Source organism: Echinops telfairi, unplaced genomic scaffold (assembly GCF_000313985.2).
Source record: "Echinops telfairi isolate 266 unplaced genomic scaffold, ASM31398v2 ScPeMD7_655;HRSCAF=1070, whole genome shotgun sequence".
Classification (NCBI taxonomy): Eukaryota; Metazoa; Chordata; class Mammalia; order Afrosoricida; family Tenrecidae; genus Echinops; species Echinops telfairi.
In genome coordinates, this window is record NW_022104553.1 from 35,367,068 (window position 1) to 35,391,229 (window position 24,162).

Genomic DNA, 24,162 nt, shown 5'->3' on the forward strand with positions numbered 1-24,162 from the left:
AAGGGGAGTGCAGATAGGGGACCCACGACCCATCTGTAGGCAAAACTGGACATTCCCCTTACAGAAGGGTCTCAGGGAACAGATGAGCCAGTCAGGGTGCAGTGTAGCAACGATGAAACATACAACTTTCCTCTACTTCCTAAATGCTTCCTTTCCCCCCACTATCATGATCCCAATTCTACTTTACAAATCTGGCTATCCTGGAGGATGTACACTGGTACAGATAAGAACTGGAAACACAGGAAATCCAGGACAGATGATCCCTTCAAGACCAGTGGTGAGAGTGGAGCTACCAGGAGGGTGGAGGGAAGGTGAGGTATAAAGGGGGAACCGATTACAAGGATATATATATATAAACTCCTACCTGGGGGATGGATAACAGAAAAGTGGGTGAATGGCGACATCGGACAGTGTAAGATATGACATAATAATAATTTATAAATTATCAAGGGTTTATGAGGGAAGGGGAAGCGGGGAGGGAGGTGAAAAAAATAAGGAGCTGATACTAAGGGCTCAAGTAGAAAGAAAATGTTTTCAGGATGATGGCAACAAATGTACAAATGTGCTTGACACAATGGATGTGTGTATGGATTGTGATGAGTTATACAAGCCCCCAATAAAATGATTAAAAAAATTTTTTTTCACTAAGGTATAGTACTATCTAGGCTTTCTAAATCTTTAGGAGTTGCTTCTTTTCATTACATTTATCCAATTCATTAACATTTTATATATGTTAGCATGCCTATTTTATGCTACCAGCCTCCTCTCCATCTATATAGAACATCTTTGCATGCATTAGTATTTTACCGTTTTTTGGTGGAAGTTTACACAAGTTTCCACCGGACAATTTCCACCCAGTGTTTGCTGACAGTAGTCATATTTTCACCACGTGCCAACCTTTTCTTCTAATTGTGTTCTAGGTGTTCATTTCCAATAATTCAGTTTCCCTGAGCCCTCATCTTTCTTTCCTTTCAACATTGACCTTATAGTCTCATAGAGCTGATTTTTTTCAATAAAGTACCGTACTTACAAGTAACTTTTGTGTGCTACTTGATTCTGCTAAATGGTGGTCTTAGGGGATAGTTTTGAATCCAGTCTAAAGAATATCCAGAGCAATAGTCTCAGGGAATCCACTGGTCTCAATTGGTCCAGTTAGTCTGGCCCTTTCTAAGAATTGTGATTTTGTTCTACATTTTTCTCCCGCCTACTGTGACCACCTAATTCTAATTTCCACGTAGATAAGGTCATGGCTTGTTTGGGCTATCAACCTTATAAACTACTTGTTTATTTTGTTTGGGTTACCTTACTCTTTTCGCTCCTAATCACTGTAGACGGATTAATTCTGTCTTAGATAGCCATTCACCAGCTTTTAACACCTCAGATGCTCTTCACTTCACTAGGAAGTAAAACATGAATTTAGCTCTCTCTATATATAAACTGACTTGAGTTGTCCCATGAGACCACAGTCCTAAACTTTCAAACCAAAAACCCCCATAATCTTGGAAGGTGCTTGCTTATATCTGAGGAGTACCTTATCGTATCTTCAATGAATTGAAGTCTCTGTACACAAATACCTGTATTTGCATATATAGAGAAATACTTTTATCTGGTTTCACGTATGTATGTAATTGTACCTCCTTGTATACCTCTATGCCATATACCCAACTGTATGTGATCATACACTCATTTTGTTGTCATTCTTGGAGCTGTTGCCATACTGTCAAATTCTTTAGTGCTTCCCTTCTCCCCTCCATGATAATCACCAGTGAACATTAATCTCTTGATATATTATCTATTCTTTTCTTATAAAAATGGGATAATTCTTGTTTGTTGTTGTTCACTTAGCAGTATCCCCCTCCATGTCCATATACACCATTTACAGATTCACCATTGTTCTGTTTCTCTAATATTTTATGTATGTACAAAGTACGTAGGCAGTTTTTTTCCTTTCCAGTACTGATGGTTCATAATGCTACAATAAACATAGCTGGCACATTTCTTTTATTAGAAACCAAAGATACAAAAATGAACTGCTGGGCCAGAGTAGCACCATTTCAAGTTCCTAGAGGACATGCCAAACCATATCCCTTAGTGGTTGTACAGTCCCACCAGCAATGGATTAGGGTTCTAATCGCCTCACCGCCCCAACATTTGTATCATTGTCCCTTTGTTATGGCTGTAATTAATTATGTGCTAGAGCTGAGATTATGTTCCCCTCAGTATTTATTTATTCTCTCTCACTTAACAATCCAACTTTTGGCTATATTTTCACCCCAATTTCTTTAATTGACAGTATGTAGTCTGTGGTTCTTTTTCTAACTTAAGCTCGATCCTTAGCTCATGAATAGTCAGTCTTTGTTCTTTTCTAATTAATGCCTGTAAATTTTCTTCCAATTACTACTGGAAACTACAAGTTCCAGATGTACTATTTTCACTCATTAAAAAATATTTTTAAATTCCATTATGTTTCTTTCTTTCTCTTTTAAGTGTTTCTTGCTGTAAACAATGAGTTATTTAAGCTTTCATATTTCGAAATGTTTTGGTAAAAAGCAAAGATAGTGTTCTAGGTTTGTTTGCATTAAACAGGCAGCATATTGTATCCTAAGCATCAAGAATGAAACTCCTATTATTTTGGCTTTAGACACATAATTTCTATTTTAGACAGACTGTGTTCTGACCACAGCATTCCTGCATTTACTCTGTTAGTGCTGTTTTAGGTTTTATGTTTTATTTGGTAATATTTGAAGGATTATTTTTTATGTCTGGGAATGCTCAGAAAATTTCCCGATATATTAATGCCAAGTTTGTCGTAGTGTCTGCTTATGACAAGTTTCTTTGGAATACTCTACTTTCAGATAGCAGAAAAACCATACTTGTATGCATTTTGTTACATCCCAATCTTCATTATGAGATTAAGCTTAGTAAATGATCCATAACATAGAAGAGACATGAGTATTTGAGTTAATTAACCCAAGAACTACAAGAAAGTTACCGAAGTGTCCCTTTATTTTTAAAAGAAATAATATTTACCCTAAGTACAATTTAAATTAAAAAGGTCCCCATTTTCCACCGAATAGCATATCCAGACATACATACACTTACTTGAACAAATACTTTGCCCACACGATGCAGTGAATAGGCTCTGAAGGTGTGTTACGGATTGTACAGCCAGGAAAAGTTCTCTGGGTTGGTTTAGGGTGACATTCATAACACTCGGTTACACCCTGCCAATTTAGAAAATGAGGAAAATAGTTCACGATGGTTTCTCAACATTATAGGGCAATATAATCATAAAACTTTATTCATTCATCTTTATTTCAATCGGATTTCATATTGGCAAGAAAGCACGAAACTACTGGTAATCCCCAAAACACTGTTTTACTGGTTAGAAAACTCTACCACAAAAGCTAATTGTATTGACCATAGTCACAGGTAAAGACTGAGCCAGGATTCCCTTAAGTCCTGGTCCAGTGAAAATTAGACCAAACAAAATAAAAACCACTGCATCTGAATGTCAAATATGACAAAAAAATTTTCAATTGCTCTAGACAGAAAATCTACTAGAAAAATGTCTTCTTGAATAACCTCAAAAAATGGTGAAATATAGTTATTTAGATATAGCTATCTCAGGGGAAGAACAACAGAAAATGTGGGCGAAGGGAGACAGTGGATGGTGTAAAATATGAAAATAAAAATAATTTATAAATTATCAAGGGTTCATAAGGATGGGGGAGGGAGGGGAAAAAAAGGAACTGCGGTCTTATGTTTGTGCATATTGTTGTCTCTGCATGTCTATCTATCTGGATGGGATAGGCGGAATAAACAAGCCGGAAGAGAGAACAATGGGACGACAGTTCTAGGGGGACATGGGAGAGGGGGAGGCGGGGGGAAAAGGAAGTGCGTGTTAACAAAAAACTACTGTCTTGGCCTATCAGCAGATCTGAAAATGTCTCTATTCATTCAACTAAATTTAACTAACATAACCAGTCTACAACATCCTTTGTAGAACACTAAATAAACTTTCCAGGGTAACATTTAAAAGTTAAAATAAATGGAGCCACAATTTTCAACATAAACTGCCAAAATTAGACCATACAAATTTTAAGTATAATTCCCTTTTTCCATAGCTTCAAAACCTACAATAAAAATTTAAAACTTATTCATGTTTAATTTCACAAAAGAGAACTAAACAAGCAAACAGGTTAAAATGTTCAGTCTTTATAAAACTGGGCTATAAATACACACATGTTCATGCTAACCATTCTTGAGTTTTATTGAAATATTTCAAATACCCCAGAAAGTTTTCAAGGTTTTCTTTAGATCACTAAATGCACCCATCTTCATACATCAAATAACTTTTTTTAGAACTCTGCTCTATCAATTATAGTGTGACATGTAGTCTGGTACATGGCTACAAAAGAATACTAAAAGGAGAATGTATTAAGTTTACCAGCTTGTGAAAATTGGACAAAGAATAAGGAATCCTGAGGAAGAATTGATGCATTTGAATTATGGTACTGGTTAAAAATATTGAAAAGTACCACAGATTGTCAAAATAACAACCAAATCTGTGTTGGAAGATTGCTACTTGAAAGTGGGAATGGTGGGACTGTCTCACATAGCTTGCGACATGGTCTCAGGAAGGACCAGTACCAGTCTCTATGGAAGACATCACGCTTGCGTAGAAGGTCAGTGAACAAAGAGGCTCCAACAAGGGGTTCACACAGCTAAAATAAGAAGACAGCGTAGTGTTTTACTTGTTGTGCATGGAGTCACTATGAGTCGGAACAGACACGATGGCACCTGACAACAAGTTTTAAAATCTTGTCTTGAGTTTCATACAAAACTGGAAATTTATGCCTTTCTCCTCCTAATAAATAAAAGGTCCTAATAAATATTTAGGAAGAAACAAACAGAATGTCCATTACCTTTTTGATGATAGTTACTTGTCCAAGATAACCGGCAGTTCCACTCTCAATAAGAGGCACATCAGCTGCCAAACACATCCTATTTACATGGTTGCGGGCAGCTAGAAGATAAATAAACATCAGGAAGCAAATAGTTTTATGTGATTTGGGGTGGGGTGCTACATATGACCTAGAATTATCTTTGATTACGATGGCATTCACCTAAATTTCTTATTGCCATTACCTGTGTGCAATTTCCTTACAGCTATAAATCAGAGTAATACAATTCTTTACTATTATCAAAAAACAGACATTTATTTGGGCAATTTTTAAGCAAAAGGATTGTCATATATTTATACCCACACACAAACACACACTCCTGCAACAAAAACAGATCTTAAATTCCAAAGTGTCATTTCTTCTACTTCTGCTGTGCCTACTCTATCTTAGTCTGGTCTAAAACATTGTTCCAATGCCTTCAGAGTCCTTAGCCCATTGCCATGGAGTCACAGAACTATCCCCATGTTGTAATACCTATTCCACCACACGGCCATGTCTTTCTCCTGTAGTGGCTGGTCGGTTCCAACAGCCTCCTTTCAATTAATGATAAGGGCCTTAACCACTGTGCCAAAATGGTTCCTGTTCAGAGTCCCTAACTTGCTATTATTCTAACATAATCATCAGGTAACACATGACAAGGTGGGATAGTGGTGATGCATACTGCTAACTGCAAGGTCAGCAGTGAAAACCCACCAGCTGCGCCACAGGAGAAAGAGGCTTTCTACTCCCTTAACGCTCTAGTCTTGGAAATCCACAGGGGTAGTTCCATCCTGTCCCACAGGGTTTATGAGTTGAAACTGATTCAACACAACAGTTTAAAGCTCATGGAAAAAAGATGAGTCAGACTAAGAGACTCATGCTACTTCATGTCTTTTCTTATTGCATCAGGCCCAAAATGGTTAACTTGAACATAATTAACAGACATTCTTTTACACATGAAAGTAACTGTGCACAACAAATGTACCTACTATAGTTCACTCCCACATTCTAGGCACACAGATAACATAGGCAGATAAATCAAAAGGTATGGTTGCTAGTGGTCCAGTACAACCAAGCATGGGTTTGTTCCAAACATCTTTCTGTGATGGTTATAGACACCTGCTCTCAAGTAACATACTTGACTTAAGAGTCCTACAGAGGTGCTTTCAAAAAAAAGTTCAATCAAACAACAGGGCTTCCACAGGGACCTGATGGGCCGGCTGAATTCAAGGCAGAGGTCAGCTGAGAAGGTTGTGCTGACTGATCTTTGGGTCTCCAAAGGTTCACATTGATAGATTTTCTTGAAAGATATAGGACGATCACAGAGGTTTGAGAAAACAGAAAGCTGCAATGGTGAGAAAAGAGCCAGGAAATGTGCACCAAGGAATGTTTTCCATCATGACACTGCACCTCCTCATTCTTCAAGGGTAGCAAGAGCAGTCCTTAAGAATTTCACTGGGAAACCATACCCACCTACCCTACAGCCCTAACCTGCCCATTCAGTCTTCTTTCAGTTCCCCAAATGCAAAGAAGATTGAAAAAGAACACGAGTCCCCTGAGGATACTAAAACTGCCATTTTGACACGGCATCAATCAAAAAAGCACAAAATTTGGGGGAAGGGTTATAGATGGAAAACCCCACCTTTAGAAGTGCATAGAACTAGAGGATGGGTGTAGCAAGACACAACTGTGTCACATTTTGATATTCTGGTTAATCAAGAGTTCTAAGATTTTGTGGCAATACATTTTGACTTACTGATATGAAACACTATACAATACCAGGAAAAGCTTAAAAGGTCTAAAATGCATATATATCTACTAGAATTCAGTCTCTTAAAGGCACCAAAGTCATTTGAAATATTTTATGAGAGGTATGGCTAATATGAACATTCTGTCATCTCATTGCCAAAACAGTTACTTTTCTTTTTTTAAACAGTGATTTTTCAACCCTGGCAACACTTTAGATTTGGGGTCTTTAAAGGGTGTGTGGAGTGGGGGCTGGGGCTGATACCAAGGACTCAATATAAAGCAAACGTTTAGCAAATAATGACGGTAGTCAGGGTGGTGCAGTGTAGCAACAATGAAACATACAACTTTACTCAGTTCTTAAATGCTTCCTCCGCCGCCGCCCGCCCCTCCTCCACTATCTCGATCCCAATTCTACTTTACAAATGCGGCTAGACCAGAGGATGTACACTGGTACAGATAGGAAGTGGAAATACAGGGAATCCAGGACAGATGAACCCTTTAGAATCAGTGGTGATAGTGGCAATAACAAGAGGGTGGCGGGAAGGTGAGGTGGAAAGGGGGAACTGATTACAGGGATCTACATATAACCTCCTCCCTGGAGGACAGACAACAGAAAAGTGGGTGAAGGGAGACGGACAGTTTAACACATGACAAAATAATAATTTATAAATTATTGAAGGTTTGGGGGGAAAGGGGGTAAAATGAGGAGCTGATACCAAGGGCTCAAGTAAAATGCAAATGTTTTGAGAATGATGAGGGCAGTAAATGTATAAATGTACTTGACACAATATATGTATATATGTATGTATTGTGATAAGAGTTGTATGAGCCCCCAATAAAATGATCTTTTTTAAACAGTCAAAATCCCACCCAAACCTGAGCATTAGTATTTTTAGTTTTCCACATAAAAAAGTCACACTATATTTAAGTGCTCAAATAATATGAAACATACACAAAGAGACACATAACATAACCTATGTATCAAGCTCTTTAAATGTACCCTGCTTACCTTTTGATAGAATAGCAAAGTATTGGGATAGTTCACTTCCTGCTGGGAGCAAACCAATTCTAAGTAAAACTACATGCAGTCTATTGGTAACCTTTAAATCCAATCTTTTCTTTATGCCTGTAAATTCCAACTCATAAGCAAATATTTTGATAAATACTAAGTTTTAAAATGGCCTTGATATGGGAAAGGGAAAAAACTTCAAGATGCAAATATTAAAATACTCTCACCTCTGTTATCTAAAGCATTCATAACTAATATAAACTGTCGAAAAAATTCCACATTATAGTCAGGGCTGTAAAACAAAACAAAACAACTTGTTGATACATTATCTTTACAGCATAATACAGGGTTCAAAAATGCTTTAAAAATGATAAAAATAACTATTATTAAAGGGGTCTACTATAAAGATAATAAGGCTCGATTTTTCCCCACCCTAAACATGGTATGCAGGTTTTTAAAAAATCATTTTCCCCAAATTCCTACAAGTGACTACACATCCTTTCGGGCCAGCTACCTATGGTCCAAGAACAAGATCTCAAACTGGTAGAATGGCATGCCTTCATTAGTTCCACCAAGCCTTCTCTGGGCAGCAAGTGACTGGGAACACACAAAAAATACATTCCCAGGATCTGGCTGACCTCTGGCTTCACTTCATATGGTCAGGGCTAAGGCCCCTAGGGTCCCTACTTTTAGTAGCACAGGGCTGTAGGGCTAGACACAAGCTTGCAGAACAAACATCCAGAGATGAAAAAATAAGTTGGGGATAGAAATTCCTGAAGATTTTTCTAGCCCAGTATACCAAACAAGGAGTAGGTATTTTTAGGACCATTTAACTTTTGAGCTAGACCACAATAATTTAGGTCCATGGTCCATTTACCCCAACACCTATAAAACCAAATGTTTATACTGCAGCTCTTCACTAAGATCATACTGCATTTAAGTACTGTGAAACTACTAGCCCACCACAATTCCTTGTGTTATATAAAAGAAGTCAAAGTGTTTTTAAAAAACAAGAGTATCTGGGGAGAGAGTCTTTTGAAATGTAGAAAGCTGAAAATGGCCAGCTTGAGAGAAATATATTTAGAAAAGTCTGAATCATCACATATTAGTATTTCATAGTTTTAATATCCTCTTTAAAACAATACAAAATCATCCATGTAACCTATTTCATAAATTCTAATCTCTTACCTAAGTAATCAATCTTTACACAGGAGTATAATCCTGTACAAACTGTCAAAAGAATGCCATTCATGTGAGAACATAAGAATATCTTTTATTTAAGAACTGTTAATTCCCAAACCATAGCAAACCATAATTTTACATTAATGAGAGCCTACCTCATGATGCTGTCATGGTAGGCTGTGATATTAGCTTTTGGGTAAAACTGTAGCACACTTTCTTTGGCAACCTGGACAAAACAAACAACACTAAATTACTAAAAGTACAAGATTTCAATCTGTATTTGGAATCGACTTCTGACAGAAACAATACTCTTACTTCTTATTAAGCAAGCTATTAGAACTTCTTGTTTCTATATAGATACTTTAATAGTATCTTACATGAAAAACTAAAAAAAACCCAAATTAGTTAGGATTAAGTAATACACTCAATTATAAAATAATAGGAGCCTATCATATACACTTGTGTATGAATGTGCGCTTCACCTAAAATAAAAGGCACAGAAATGGGCAAAAGAGACACCAATCCACCTTAATATTAAGTACAAACTATTGAAAAGTCGTATATAGGAAAAATAGTGGTTGTTATACAAAGAAGCGCTGATAGTCTAGAAGGTTTAGGCATGGAAAAATAAGCCAAAATATAAAAAATGAAAAGGAGAAACAAATGAGTTTGCCAAAGGGGCAGGGACACAGGCAAGAGAAAAAAAGATGTTTGAAGACCCCAAATCATGAAAGTCCATTGAAGGATGAAGAATGGCTCGAGTCTCAAAGGAGGCTACCTGCTTTTAAAGGCAGTAACAGTATATAGGGTCAGTTTTCAGACCCCCAAATATAAGGGTTGCCAACCACCATAGAATCTGTATTACTTGAATATAAAGGGGACACACACGAACACATAGAGGACCCAAAAGCCATATTATTTTCTCTGTAGAACAAACCAAGACATGCATTAGAAATTTTGTTTTTTTAATTCTCTCAGCTAACTAGAGAGTGTCTTTAATTTTCTCCATCTTATTGGAGAGCCAGAACTAATCTGGTCTAAAAAGAACATGTGGCAACAGGTTATTTTATGTTTAAACTATGCTTTTCACTAAGATCATACTGCATTGAAGTACTGTGAAACTACTAGCCCACCCCAATTCCTGTGTTATATAAAAGCCAGAGTGATAATAAACAAGAGTATCTGGGGAGTCTTTTAAAATGTAGTTCAAAGAAACTGTTATGAGAAATAGTTACCTGTGCCTTTGATCTTCCAACATGTTTCTTTTGAAACAAAAACTGTCTGTTGAGATTGCTGACATCAATAGTATCCAGATCAATCTACAAATGAAAAAAAAAAACAAAAAAATCTGGATAAATCATACATTGTCTTATTTGAGCAATATCTCTACCATCTATAACCCAGAACTGATAATTTACATTAACAGAGGATAAGCTTTTAGAACCAATCATATCAAAATTATTAACTTGATCAAAATAATTTCCTGATACATATGAGGCTAAGTAAAAAAAATTATTGCTACTGAGGTTCCAGTTTATTTATGCACAAACTATTGCAAACAAAACTTGCTTAAATATGTCCATGATTAGTGGATGACTGCAAGCAAGCTCTCAACACACTTGTCTTAGTTTCATGAAGGTGCCTTCCAAAAACTGTAGAGTCGAAACAATGGCTTCTGAGGAGAGATAGGCAGAGAAAGAGGTAACTCAGAAGTTATGGCATCTTTGTTTTGGGCGCTCCAAAATGGGTGTTTTAATACTTTTCTGAGGGTAATCATGGCGGCATAGTACGAAGTAGTTCTAAGAATCGGAAAAAGGCCAGGAAAGGTGCATCAAACTTTTTTTTTTTGACAGCTATGCACATACCTGCTCTTAATTTGAGTGTAGTAGCAAAGGTTGTTCCACAAAAATTCTGTTGGGAAATCTTATCTCAGCCAATCTACACACCTGATCTTAGGCATCCAGATTTATTTCTGTTCCTTCAAAGAATATAGAAAAGGAACACAATTTAAGTCCCTAAGGAAGCCAACACTGGCATTTTGACGTGGTATAAATTAAAGAGCACAGATTTCTTTGGGGGAAGGATTAAACCAAAAAACAACCAACACACCACTGCCATGAAGTCAATTCCAACTCGCAAGGACCCTATGAGACTGTAAATCTTTATAGGGCAGTTTCAACTTCCTCGTGTGGCACAGCTGGTTGGTTTAAACTGCCAACCTTGTGGTTAGCAACCCAGGATCAACAGGGCTCCTTGGGGGAAAGGTTAGAGAGGTGAATAGAGAGTATACCAAGAAACAATAAATTTTAGATTGACATTTTTATTTAATAAGGTTTTATGCTTTTAGAGCACACTTTTGGACTTAACCTGCACAAGTACATTGAAATGGAATTAAATGAATGACTTTTCAATTCCACTGTAGGGTAGATGGGATACGGCTTTCATATGACACAGCATTTGCTACCTTCAGAGAATAAGCAGGCACATTGTTGTGATGGAAAAAAGCATTTCAGTCCAACTTTCCTGGCTTTTCTCTCACCAACACGGTTTTCCATTTTCTTAAAACTTCGTAATTCGTCCTCTTATTATGATTATCCTATGTCCTATAGGGTCGCTGAGTCAACATCAACTCCATAGCAGCGAGTTTACCAATATGACTATTTTGGGGTCCCCCAAAATAGTTGGCATAACCTTCACTGATGACCTCTGTGCCTGGAAAGGAACTAGCCTCAGCAGATCTTCTTGGAAGCCACTTCGATTGGATCTTGTTCTTTAGATCATATCAATCGAGCTAAGACTCATCTCTGCTTGTAACACTTTTGGAACCAACTGAGCTCAAAGTTTGCTGAGGCCAATGTCCACGTAATATGTCAAGACACATGAGTTCCCAACTTAGCAGCCATCACATCAATGGTCATTCTAACTGCCTTCTACCAGTTTGTAGACTCCAGCCAGTTCCTTCATCTGTCAAACTTGGTCATCTTCTTATGTGAGGCAGCATTTCTGTAAACTGTTGCAATACTGCAATAATTTGGGAAGATGTCCACATGAGCTTTGTTAAAATTTCAGTATTTGCCCTGATCTCACTATCATTTTATCCCATAGAACAAAAGTTAACTGTTTTTAAGAAGGCAACTAATGAGACTAAGATATGAGAGAATATATCTGCAGCTATTAACTGATTGCAGAGACATGTTTAAACACATTTGGATAAACCCATGCATGTATGAAGTGGAAGCCTAGTAGCAGTATTTTGAATTATTCTTTTAAAAGTAAGCAAATATTAATGTTAAACATCTCAATGTTTGGTTAAAATCTGTGAAAAATCATTCCAACATATTACTACCTAACATGTTTCTAACTTACACTTTCTAAATTTAGCATAAAACTTTAAAAAACACTAAAAAAAAAACACCTTAAAAAACAAACAAAAATACCAAATTAAACACTGTTGGTTCCAACTCAGAGCCACCCTACAGAACAATGTGGAACAATTCCTTAGGATTTCCAAGACTATAAATCTTTAATGGAACAAATAGTTTCATCTTTCTTCCTTAAGAAGACTAGTGAATTTGAACTGCCAACAGCCCAACATTTACCTAACAGTGCCACTGGGCACTTTTAAAATAAAAACGATCAATTCTATTATCAATTTAAACATTTAAAGATTAGAGATGTTGTCGGAACTTGGATGTGAATTTAAAATGTCTTAAGGGGTAGGGAAAATATGAAATAAAAAAAGGAAAAGAAAAAAATTATTGGCAAACTTTAATATTCAGTCCATGGGTATATAGAATTAATGTATTTTTCCTTTGGTGTTTACATGGCTCACAATCAATTTTGTATCACATATATGATTAATATATGCCTAACAGAACCATTTTAAATTTGAAAAACTAGTGAATTTGGATACCTGGAAAACTAATACTTATCCCCTAGGGAAATTACAGAGGCACCCTATTAAGTACAAAAGTGGAAACAAGGTAAACAAACGGCCATCTAGTTCAGAAGCAACAAAGCCCACATGGAAGAAGCACACCAGCCTGCCTGAACACGAGGTGCTGAAGGGTCAGTTTTCAGGCAACAAAGAACAAAAAATCATATCATTGTGTGCTCACCTCCCATATACGATTGCTGAAGACAAATGGGTGCATAAGTAAATGTGGTGAAAAATGCTGATAGTGCCTGGCTATTAAAAGAGATAGCGTTTGGGATTTAAAGACTTAACGGTAAACAAGCGGCCATCTAGCTCAGAAGCAACAAAGCCCACATGGAAGAAGCACACCAGCCTGTGCGATCACAAGGTGTAGAAGGGATCAGGTATCGGGAAGCATCAGAACAAAAAATCACATCATTGTGAATGAGGGGGATTGTGGGGTGGAGACCCAAAGCCCATCTGTAGACAAATGGACATCCCTTTACAGAAGGGTCTCAGGGATTGTGCAGTGTAGCACCGATGAAACATACAACTTTCCACTAGTTCCTAAAGCTTCCTCCCCACCCCCCTATCATGATCCCAATTCTACCTTACAAATCGGGCTAGACCAGAGGATATACACTGGTACAGATAGGAACTGGAAACACAGGGAATCCAGGGCAGATGATCCCTTCAGGACCAGTGGTGAGTTTGGCAATACCGGGAGGGTGGAGTGGAAAGGGGGAACCGATTACAAGGACCTACATAAAACCTCCTCCCTGGGGGACAGACAACAGAAAAGTGGGTGAAAGGAGACGTCGGACAGTGTAAGATATGACAAAATAATAATTTATAAATTATCAAGGGTTCATAAAGGAGTATGGAGGGAGGGGGAAAATGAAGAGCTAATGCCTGGGGCTTAAGTGGAGAGGAAATGTTTTGAGAATGATGAGGGCAATGAATGTACAAATGTGCTTTACACAATTGATGTAAATATGGATCGTGATAAGAGTTGTATGAGCACCTAATAAAATTATTACTTTTAAGTGGAAACATTAATGTATATGCATATAAACTACTAAGAACAGAATGACAGACATGCTCAGAGAATACTAAAACAGTGAGCCTGTGGTAGAAATATCTCCAAAAATGCTCACTTTACTTATGGTACACATTTTACTGTCATTGTTTTGGTTCAATAAAAATTTCATGTCATACTCAAACAAGAAAAAGATCCCTAATAAGTCCACAGACCATTATCCCTAAGAAAGTAAATGTAAGAATCTTTAAAAGTTATCAGGCAAACAGAACCCAGCAGCATATTATAAGTCATACATTATGACCAAGTGGGATTTATTCCAGGAATGTGGGGATGGTTCCACACTATAAAATCAATTTAACAAACCATATTAATAGAAAAAAATGAAAAGAACTACATGATCATCACTGTGAATGCAGAAAAAGCATTTTATAAAACCCAATAAAAAAACACAAAAAAAAACTTCAATACTATTTCTTAATGAAAATCCTCAAGAAGATTGAAACAGAAGTACTGTTCCTCAGTATGATTAAAGGCATATAAGAAAATTCAACAGTAAGCATATGGATAAAGACGGAGAACTTTCCTTCTGAAATTATGAACAGGTAAGGATGTCTGATCCTCCACTTCTATTCAAAATTGTATTAGAAGTCCTAGCCAGAGCAATAAGACAATAAATAAGAAAGGTATCCAGATTGGAAAAGGAGTAAAACCGTCTTTATTTGAAGATGATATGATCCTATATGCAGAAAATCTCAAATACCGCATATACTCAAGTATAAGTCAACCCAAATATCAGCTGGGGCACCTAATTTTACCACAATAACGGCATAAATGTGCTGAAAACTCAGCTTATACACGCGTATATATGGTAATCCATAAAAAATTACTAATGCTACCCTTTCCAGCCTGGTCCCGGCGCTATGGCTCCCGCGAAGAAGGGCGGTGAGAAGAAGCAGGGCCGTTTGGCCATCAGCGAGGTCGTGAGCAGAGAGCACACCATCAACATTCACAAGTGCACCCGTGGCGTGGGCATCAAGAAGCGTGCCCCTCGGGCGCTCAAGGAGATTCGGAAGCTTGCCATGAAGCCCGATGTACGAATCGACACCAGGCTCAACAAAGCTGTGTGGGCCAACGGAATCAGGAATGTTCCATATCGTGTCCAGGAAACCTAATGAGGATGAAGATTCCCCAAACAAGCTCTACACATTGGTTATCTATGTGCCTGTCACCACTTTCAAAAACCTACAGACAGTCAACGTGGATGAAAACTAGTGGCTGGTTATCTAATAAAGGTTTTAAAGTGCCAAAAAAAATTTACTAATGCTAAATAGAGGAATTTAGCAAAATTGCAGGGAATAAAGTCAGTGGGGTTTCTATACATCAGCAATGAGGTATGAAAATCCTCATTTAAAATACCCAGTTATAAAGTTAACCACAGATGTATACAATCAAAGATAAACACTGCTAAAAAAGATTAAAAACTTTAAGTGGGAAAATGTTCCATGCTCTTAAGTTAAGTTCAATATTACTAAGATTACACAGAGATCTATAAATGCAATGCAATGTCAATCAAAATTTCTTTACAAAAACGGAAAAACCAATCCTCAACTTTATTTAGACTGGCAAAGGCATTGAACTAAAGAGATTTTGAAAGAGAAGACCAAACTAGGAGAGTTCACACTTCCTGATTTTAAAACATACTACACACAGCTACAATAATCTAAACAGCATAGTTTAATATAATAGAGCAATGGAATAGATTGAGAATCCAGACATGCATGGTCAACTGATTTTTGACAAAAATACTAATTCCATTCAATGAGCAGAGTATCTTCATAAATGCTGCTAGAAGAGGGCATGAACAGACAGTTCAACAACGAAGGCATCCCAGTGGCCAACATGTGAAAAGATGTTCCTAATTATTAGACATCTGAGAGTAGCAAATCAAAACAATGAGATACCACCTCACACTGGTATTGACATCAGAGTTAAAAACAAAAAATAAAATGGCAAATGCTGTAGAGCAGTGGTTCTCAACTTTCTAATGCTGTGACCCTTTAATACAATTCCTCATGTTGTAGCAACCCCCCAACCATAAAATTATTTTTGTTACTACTTCATAACTGTAATTTCACTACTGTTATGAATCAGGTGACACCTGTGAAAGGGTCGTTTGATCCCCCAGGTTGGGAACTGCTGCTGTAAAGGATACAGAGCGATTGGAATCATCATACCCTGATGGTAGACTATGAAACTGTAGAAAAGAGGTAGGATGCTACCTCAAACAACTACCAATAGGAATAGCGTATGATGCAACAAGCCCTTTACTTGGCATATACCCTAAAGAGTCAGAGTACAAACAGATAAATGCATACCCATGTTCATCACAGAACTATTCACAATAGCAAGAAGATGGAAACAACCAAAATACCCATTAGTAGAAGAATAGATAAATAAACTTTGGTACCTACACATAATGAAATACTATGTATTGTTAAAGAAAATGATCAAACTGTGAAACATTTCATGACATGGAGGGACTTAGAGAAATAATGCTGAGTGAAACTGTCAAACAAAAAAGAACCGAAAAATAAAAGCATTGTTACAAAAGAAAATCAAGGTAAAGGTTTTTCACACCAAATGAATAAATGCTGCTAGAAAAATTGGATTTCCACAGGCAGAAAGCAAGGGAAACAAAAAACACATAAGGTCGAAGTCAAGAAGTACAAAATCATAAACCTTCACTAAACAAAAATAAAACCTGAAGCTACTGTTTATCAACATTTCCTCCATCAGGGTTTAATACACTTCTGAAGGTGAGGTTTTCCATCTTCAATCTGCACTCTTCGATTTATACCACGTCAAAACAGACCTAAATTATGTTCTTTTTCAATGTCCTTAGTGTTTGGGGAACAACAACAACAACCAAAAAAAAAAACTGGGAGAATATCTTCTAAAATTATGCATTCAATAAAAACCCAAAATCCTCCAAATATATAACAAAAAGACAATTCAATCATAAAACAGGCAAAGAACTTAGATGCTTCACCAATGAGGGCATTCAAATCACCACCAAACACAGCCATCAGAGAAACGCAAATGAAGAGCCCAGTGAGATACCATCTCACTGCTACAGATAGCTGTAGCCTCAGTGGCAGTGGTTACAAGTTGGCCTGAGATCCCAAAGGTCAGCAGTTTGAAAGCAACAGCTCTGCTACTCCCATACCCTGTAAACAGTTACAGACCTAAATATTTCTCTGCTGTTGCATGACAGAATCTTTCTCTGGCTTATTTTAATATTGCTGATGGTTTTTTCTTTCTTCCGCTGTTTTTATTCTTATCTTTGTAAATTAATGTATTTTACTGGTTAGGTTCTTTATTGTGTCTGATGTTTCCAGTTTATAACACACAGAAGGGGGTTGATGCAGAGGCAAAAACTGATGCAATGGTTTGGGGCGGGGGGAAGGATAGAGGGGAATTGAGGAGCAAATAATGAATGTGGAAGGGTGCACTACAACTGATTGTGAGAATGTATATAACTTTTTTTAAGTGGTTTAAATGTGGAGTGTATGATATGTGAATTTTATAACAATAAAACTACCGGGAGGAAAAAGACTGTGACTCAACAATAGTCAAAAGCCTCGTCTTTCTCCTATGAAATGGTGGTTCTGAACTGCTGACCTTGGGGTTGGCAGCCCAACATGTAACCAATATACCACCAAGACTCCAAGAATACAGATAGCGTGACCTTATCCTCCAGGGTCACTATGAGTTGGCATTAACTCAATGGCAGTAAGTCTGGTTTGGTATTTTGGTTTGGAGGGATGGCTAAGATAAAATAAACAGACAATTAAGCAAATACAACAGAAAATAATCCTAGAGAGGATGTGGATAAATTAGAACCCTTAAGCCATAGCTAAGGAGGCCATAAGCATTCTGCTGAGGTCGCTAGTTCAAACCCACCAGGTTCTTCTTGAAAAAAGAAGAAACTGTTTGCATAAAGAATTAGTCTCCCATCGGACAGGGCAAGATATGACAAAATAATAATTTATAAATTATCAAGGGTTCATGAGGGAAGGGAGAGTGGGGAGGGAGGGGGGAAAATGAGGAGCTGATGCCAGGGGCTTATGTGGAGAGCAAATGGTTTGAGAATGATGAGGGTAACGAATGTTCAAATGTGCTTTATACAATTGATGTATGTATGGATTGTGATAAGAGTCGTATGAGCCACTAATAAAACAATTTTAAAAAAATGAAAAACTTTCCGGGAACCCAAGAGGCAAGAGAATTTTGGGAATGATGAGGGCAACAAATGTATAGATGTGCTTTACACAATTGATCTATGTATTGTGATGAATTGTATGAGCCCCAATAAATTGATTAACTAAAAAAAAAAAAAAATGAAAAACTGACACCAAGGGCTCAAGTAGAAAGAAAATGTTTGGAGAATGATGATGGCAACAAATGTACAAATGTGCTTGGCACAATGGACGGATGTATGGATTGTGATGAGCGTTGTATGAGCCCCCAATAAAATGATAAAAAAAAAATAATTAGTCTCCAAAACTCCGAACCAAACCAAACTACTGTCATGGAGTAGATGCCAACTCACAGTGACCCTAAAGGGCATGAGAGAACTGCCCCTGTAGGTTTCTGAGACTATAACTCTTTATGGGGATAGAAAGTCCAATCTTTTACCCACAAAACCCTAAGGGTAATTCTATCCTGTCCTATAGAGTTACTAGGATTCAGAATTGACTGGAGGTTTTTTGTTTTTTTTTAATTTACTCATTGATGGTTCAGTGCCCCACTGATACAGCCATTATGGAAAAGTACAGCAAAGTGTGAAAAAAAAATCAGTCTGGGGTTTTAAAAACTTCCCTTAAAGCAAGCAGCCATGTAAGTAAGGTGTCAGCTAATAGGAAGCACACCAGCCTGTGTGATCCAAACAGTGTTAATATTAATAATTCATGATCCAAGGAGAGAATTTTATTAGAACTTAAATTCTGAACACCTGGTTTGCAGAAGGCTATGAATGACAGTGTAAGCCTAAAATCCATTTGCAGTATCTCTAAGGTGGATTAAGCCTTCATCGAATTCCCTCTATTGACTAGTAGGGATGTGAACAGTCTTGGTTCAGACAGAGTGCAATGCAAGTGGATTCTTTCCAGCCCCGACTAGCTGAGGGAAGGTCAATCTCCCTAGGGACTTATCTGGATGTGCCCTGGATGGGAGATGATTGAAGGGGGGCTGCACATGGATGTAAGTCATGCCCTCACTGCATCACGGGAACGCCTGGGTCAATACTGGAAGCTCCTCTGTCATAAGTAATGCGCGTATCCCAATCACGGTTCCATTCTTGCTTAACTATGATGTACGGATCGGCTGCCAACCATGTTTTTGTGGCATTTTTCTTTGACCTCCATGTCTTTTGTAAAACTCTATCTTAGCAAGCCCATGGACCTCACTGACTTCAGGCTTATGGCCTCCCTCACCTAAATCTGACTTTGTAGTTATCTTATCCTTACCCCATATAACTTAATGTTTTCTTAAAAAAAAAAAGTCCCAGGGGCTCAAGTAGAAAGAAAATGTTTTGAAAAAGATGATGACAACACATGTACAGATATGTTTGACAAAATGGATATATGTATGGATTGTGGTAAGGGCTGTAAGAGCCCCCAATAAAATGATTTTTAAAAATCATAAATTTTAATGATTAAAAACAAACAAAAAATAAGCAAATAGTTGCCACAAATAGATATCACGATCAACTGTTCTGGAAAAGATTATATTAGAAGGTCCGGGGCAGAGGAGAAAAATATGGAACAAAATTCAAAACTGTAAGAGATCAGGCTTACAGGTTGGATAAATATGTGGGACTCCTGAAACTATAGTCCTTAGTCACCTTTCAGGTCTGAACCTGAACTCACCACTCTGGTAGAAACCCCAGTGTAGTAAGTGCAATATTTACCCAACAGCCAAGTCCAGAAAAGAGGGATGAAAACAGGAAACATTGAAAGTTCAATGGATGAGTTAAAACAAAACATGTAAGAATTTTTTAATATAAAACTGATGATCTGCTCTGTAAACATCCACCCAATTCATAATGAAAATAATCTCCCCCCAAACCACCACCTAACAAAATAGCATACAATCTAGCAATTCCCCTCCAGATATATACCCAAAAGCCTTGAAAAGAGATGTAAAAAATATATACCAATGTTCATTGCAGCACTATTCACAATAGTCCAAATAGGGACACAACCTACATGCCCATCAAATGCGGTACACATGTATGAAATGGAATACTAATAAGCCTGTAACCCACTGCCATCCAGTCAATCCAACTCAAAAAGTGACCCTATATAGGATTTCCAGGGCTGTAAATCCTCGTGAGCAGATTGCCTCATCTTTCTCCCATTGAGCAGCAAATGGCTTTGCATCACCAACCTTACATTTCAATAGTCCAATGCCTACCAGAGTTCTTTTCATCAGGATGAGAAATGAAATATTGATACATGCTACAATATGGGTGGAGTTTGCAGGTATTGTGCTAAGTGAAATTTCAATGACTAAAATACAAATACTATTACTACCTCCCCGTAAATAAAACAGGCAAACAGAGATCAAAGTTTATTTTGGTTACCTGGGCCAGGAGGAGCAGCCCCTGGTGGTAATGTTTACTCACTGAGCTGCTAACCTCAAGATCAGCAGTTTGAGACCACCCACTAGGTGCTCCTTGGAATAAGAAAAGCAGTTTTCTACTCCTCTAAAGAGTTGGTGTGTGAGAGATAATAATAATATAATAAGGGCCCCTAGAGGGTAGGGTAGAGGAGGGAGGGGGTAAGAGGGAGCTGATATCAAAGCATTCAAGAAAATGTTTTGAGGAGGGAGGGGGAGGGGGAAAAGGAAAATGAGGAGCTAATTCCAGGAACCCAAGCAGAAACCGAGTTTTGAGGATGAGGGCAACAAATGTGTAAGTGTGCTTTACACAACTGATGTATGTATGGATTGTGATGAATTGTATGAGCCCCAATAAAATGATTAATTAAAAAAAAAAGAAAATGTTTTGAAACTGGTGGTGACACCAACTGCACAATTATGCTTGATCTAATTGAAGTGTAGATTGTTATATCTGTTAAGAGCTCCCAATAAAATGATATAAAAAAAGCTGGTGGGGGGGGCAGTAAAGGGAGCTTATGTGGAGGAGTTCAGGCGGGAAAGAGCATGTTTTAAAACTAATTCTGGTAGCAATTGTACAATACTGCTTGATGTGACTGAACTATGGAACGGTATTAACTCCCAATAAAACAGTTTAAAGAAAAAAAACCCAAAAAGTTAACCTTGGCCACCTACAGGGGTAGTTCTACTCTGTCCTACAGGGTCACTAAGCGTTGTCATTGACTTGATGGCCCTGAGTTGAGTTTGGGAGCAGGAAGGAGCACTAGTGGGCACAGTAGACTAAGCATTGAGCTGCTAACTACACAGCAGTTTGAAAGCATCTCCTCCCTACCCAGGAGAAAGATGCGTTTTTCTACTTAGAGTTAAAGCCCACAGGGGGAGCTCTTCTCTCATCTAGAGGATCACTATGAGCTGCAATCAACTTAATGGCAGTGAATTTTGTTTTGAGTTTAAGGGCCAGGAGGAGGCGTGACTGATTTACAGAGTACTGAGTTTCAATAAGCAGTAATGGAAAAATCGCATTTAAGTTCATTAGTGTTATACTGTTAGTAACATATACTTGTAAAAAATGTGAGTTGAGAATGATGGTGGCAACAAATGTACAAATGTGCTTGACTGGATGGATGGATGGATGGATGGATGGATGGATGGATGGATGGATGGTGGTATGGGCCCCCAAGAAAATGTTTTTTTTAAATGTGAACTGACAAAAGTTGGCTTACAGATATTAGATACACATAAAAATGACCAAAAAAAGGAGTGGGGAGAGCTGCTGGGGTTGCTTATGTACAACCAAACCTCTCATGGGTAGCGATTCCTTGGTTTGTAGGTTCAAGGTCATGGCTTCATAGGACATCAGCCTAATAATGTGGTTACCTTTTCTACATCTTAGTTTGTGCCCAGGGAGAAAGATGAGGCGTTCTACTCCCATGAAGAGTTACAATCTCAGAAACCCACAGAGGCAATTCTACCTTTTCTCTAAAAGGGTTGAAGTTTGGTCTGGTTTTTGTTTTAATTTCATGATGCATGCCTAGAGTCTTAAAAGCTTAAGCTGCAAGCACTCTCCGGTCAGCTGGAGCAAGAAGGAGAGTCCGGAATTGGAGGAAATGGAAGGTGTGGCTAAGCATCTACAAAAACAACTGTCTCCTGTACCACCACACCATGTTCACATGTCTGTGAACAAGGGTTTCCTTTGCCATGAGACCAGAACTGAATGGCGCCTGGGTAACGTTACAAACTAATAAATAATAACGATTCAAGTTAGGGTCATCCAAAGAAAAGACAAAAACTTTCACTGCTGACCTAACTTTGCTATAAGCACACATATTCTCAAGGAAGAAACATGGCCCACATAAACTTTTTGATGAGTGTCATGGAAAGAGTAGTAGTAAAATAAAATAATCAACATTTTTACTGAACTCAGCGAGTGTACCCGTTTCTCTAGTGACCACAGCAACAGACCACGTGTACCCGGGGTACTCCTAAAGGAGCCCCTGGCCTCAGAAGCTACCAAATCCCATTGCATCTCACTTTCCTCATTTGTTAAAAATAAAAGGGAGTGGATTTTGCGTCTGTACCCACAGGTAGCAATGGGGACCAAATGCACTGATGAATGTAAACCGTTCGTGACTGCGTCGGGCTCGGACGCGCGCTCACTGGAAGTTGGTGACTATTGACTGCCCTCCCGGCCCTGGGTCATTATTTCAGTTCATCAGCCTCAAGGCCCACCGGGGACCCAACAATCACCTTAAAGCTGGGGAGCTGCTCGGAAGCTCAGACTCAGGCCGCTTCCCAGTCCTCGAAGCCGCCCAACTGGCGCTGCCCAAGGGACCGGGGGGCGGTCGGGCCGCACGGAGCCGGAAGACCCGGGCCCGCGGCCTCCTCGGCGCGTGGCCGCCGCCCTGCCCCGCCCTCGGTTCCCCTCACGTCTGCAGCCGTAACCTCAAGTCCCTCGCCCCACCTCGCCTCCCCAACTAGGGCCCGGAGGTGCGGACCCCGAGCCCCTCAAGCCCGGCTCCCCAGCCCGCCATTCAGCCGGCGCGCGCGCAGGCCCTCACCAGATCGATGTGGGAGAAGCCGGTCAGCACCAGGTTCTTGAGGAGCTCGCAGCCGATGCCACCCGCACCCACCACCAACACCCGACCTCCGGCCACGGCTTCGGCCAGCTCACGGGGCAAGCCCCGCGAAAGTGCCATAGCGAAACGACCACGAGCGGCGGCGACGGCGACGGCGGAGGCAGCGGCGGCGGGAGAACTCAGCCGCGGCCGGAAGAGGGTGGGGGAGGGGCGGCGCAACTTCCGCTTCTGCGCAGTGACCGCCAGCCCGCAGCCAGCCGGGGTGCGCTACGAACCGGTCTGTGCTCTCCACTCAGGCCTGTGCTTTAAACTGCCCACCGTAGTCTAGGGGTAGTATTTTTTTTGTTGTATGAACCTAGGTTTTTTTTAATCATTTTATTGGGATTTTTAAAAATCATTTTATTAGGGGTTCATACAACTCTTATCGCAATCCATACATACATCAATTGTGTAAAGCACACTTGTACATTCATTGCCCTCATCATTCTCAAAACATTTGCTCTCTACCTAAGCCCCTGGCAGCGGTAGTATTTTTTTTTATATCATTTTATTAGGGGCTCATACAACTCTTATCACAATCCATACATACATCAATTGTGTAAAGTGCATTTGTACACTCATTGCCCTCATCATTCTCAAAACATTTCCTCTAGACTTAAGCCCCTGGCATTAGGTCCTCATTTTTCCCCTCCCTCCCCGCTCCCAACGGTAGTATTTTTACAGATGCGCACAGACCTGCTCCCGGGTTAAGTAATGTTTAAGAGTCGCCCTTGCATGGGATTTGAACTCCCCACCAAGTTTCGTTACAGGTTACAGAACAGTTGTTCTCCATGTAACGAACTCTTACCAAGAAAACTACCCTTCCCAAGAAACCAAATGCCACCCAAACAAAAACCCCGGTCACTCTCAAAGAAAAAGGACAATATAGTTAGTGAGTATACTAAAATGTCATCGAAGACATGCACCCTAAGTAGCATGAACACGATTTTCACCTATCAAACTGAAAGAAAAAATAACACCATGTGTTATTAAAGGATGGGGAAACAAGTGCTCCTGTATTC

The 24,162-nt window shown here is 38.9% G+C and overlaps 1 protein-coding gene and 1 pseudogene across 1 annotated transcript in view; one reads left to right on the plus strand and one right to left on the minus strand.

Moving 5' to 3' along the window:
* The window catches only part of UBA2 (ubiquitin like modifier activating enzyme 2), a 48,502-nt gene extending 25,251 nt beyond the window's left edge, over positions 1-23,251 (minus strand). The window contains exons 1-6 of the mRNA XM_004715824.2: positions 23,084-23,251; positions 10,122-10,205; positions 9,042-9,112; positions 7,932-7,996; positions 4,929-5,029; positions 3,103-3,224 (exon numbers count right to left, since the gene is read on the minus strand). Of these exons, the coding sequence (XP_004715881.1) occupies positions 3,103-3,224; positions 4,929-5,029; positions 7,932-7,996; positions 9,042-9,112; positions 10,122-10,205; positions 23,084-23,221 (581 nt within the window). The 5' untranslated portion in view covers positions 23,222-23,251. The remainder of the gene's footprint in view (positions 1-3,102; positions 3,225-4,928; positions 5,030-7,931; positions 7,997-9,041; positions 9,113-10,121; positions 10,206-23,083) is intronic.
* On the plus strand, positions 14,759-15,116 carry LOC105979793 (annotated as a pseudogene).
* Positions 23,252-24,162: the final 911 nt, after the last annotated feature.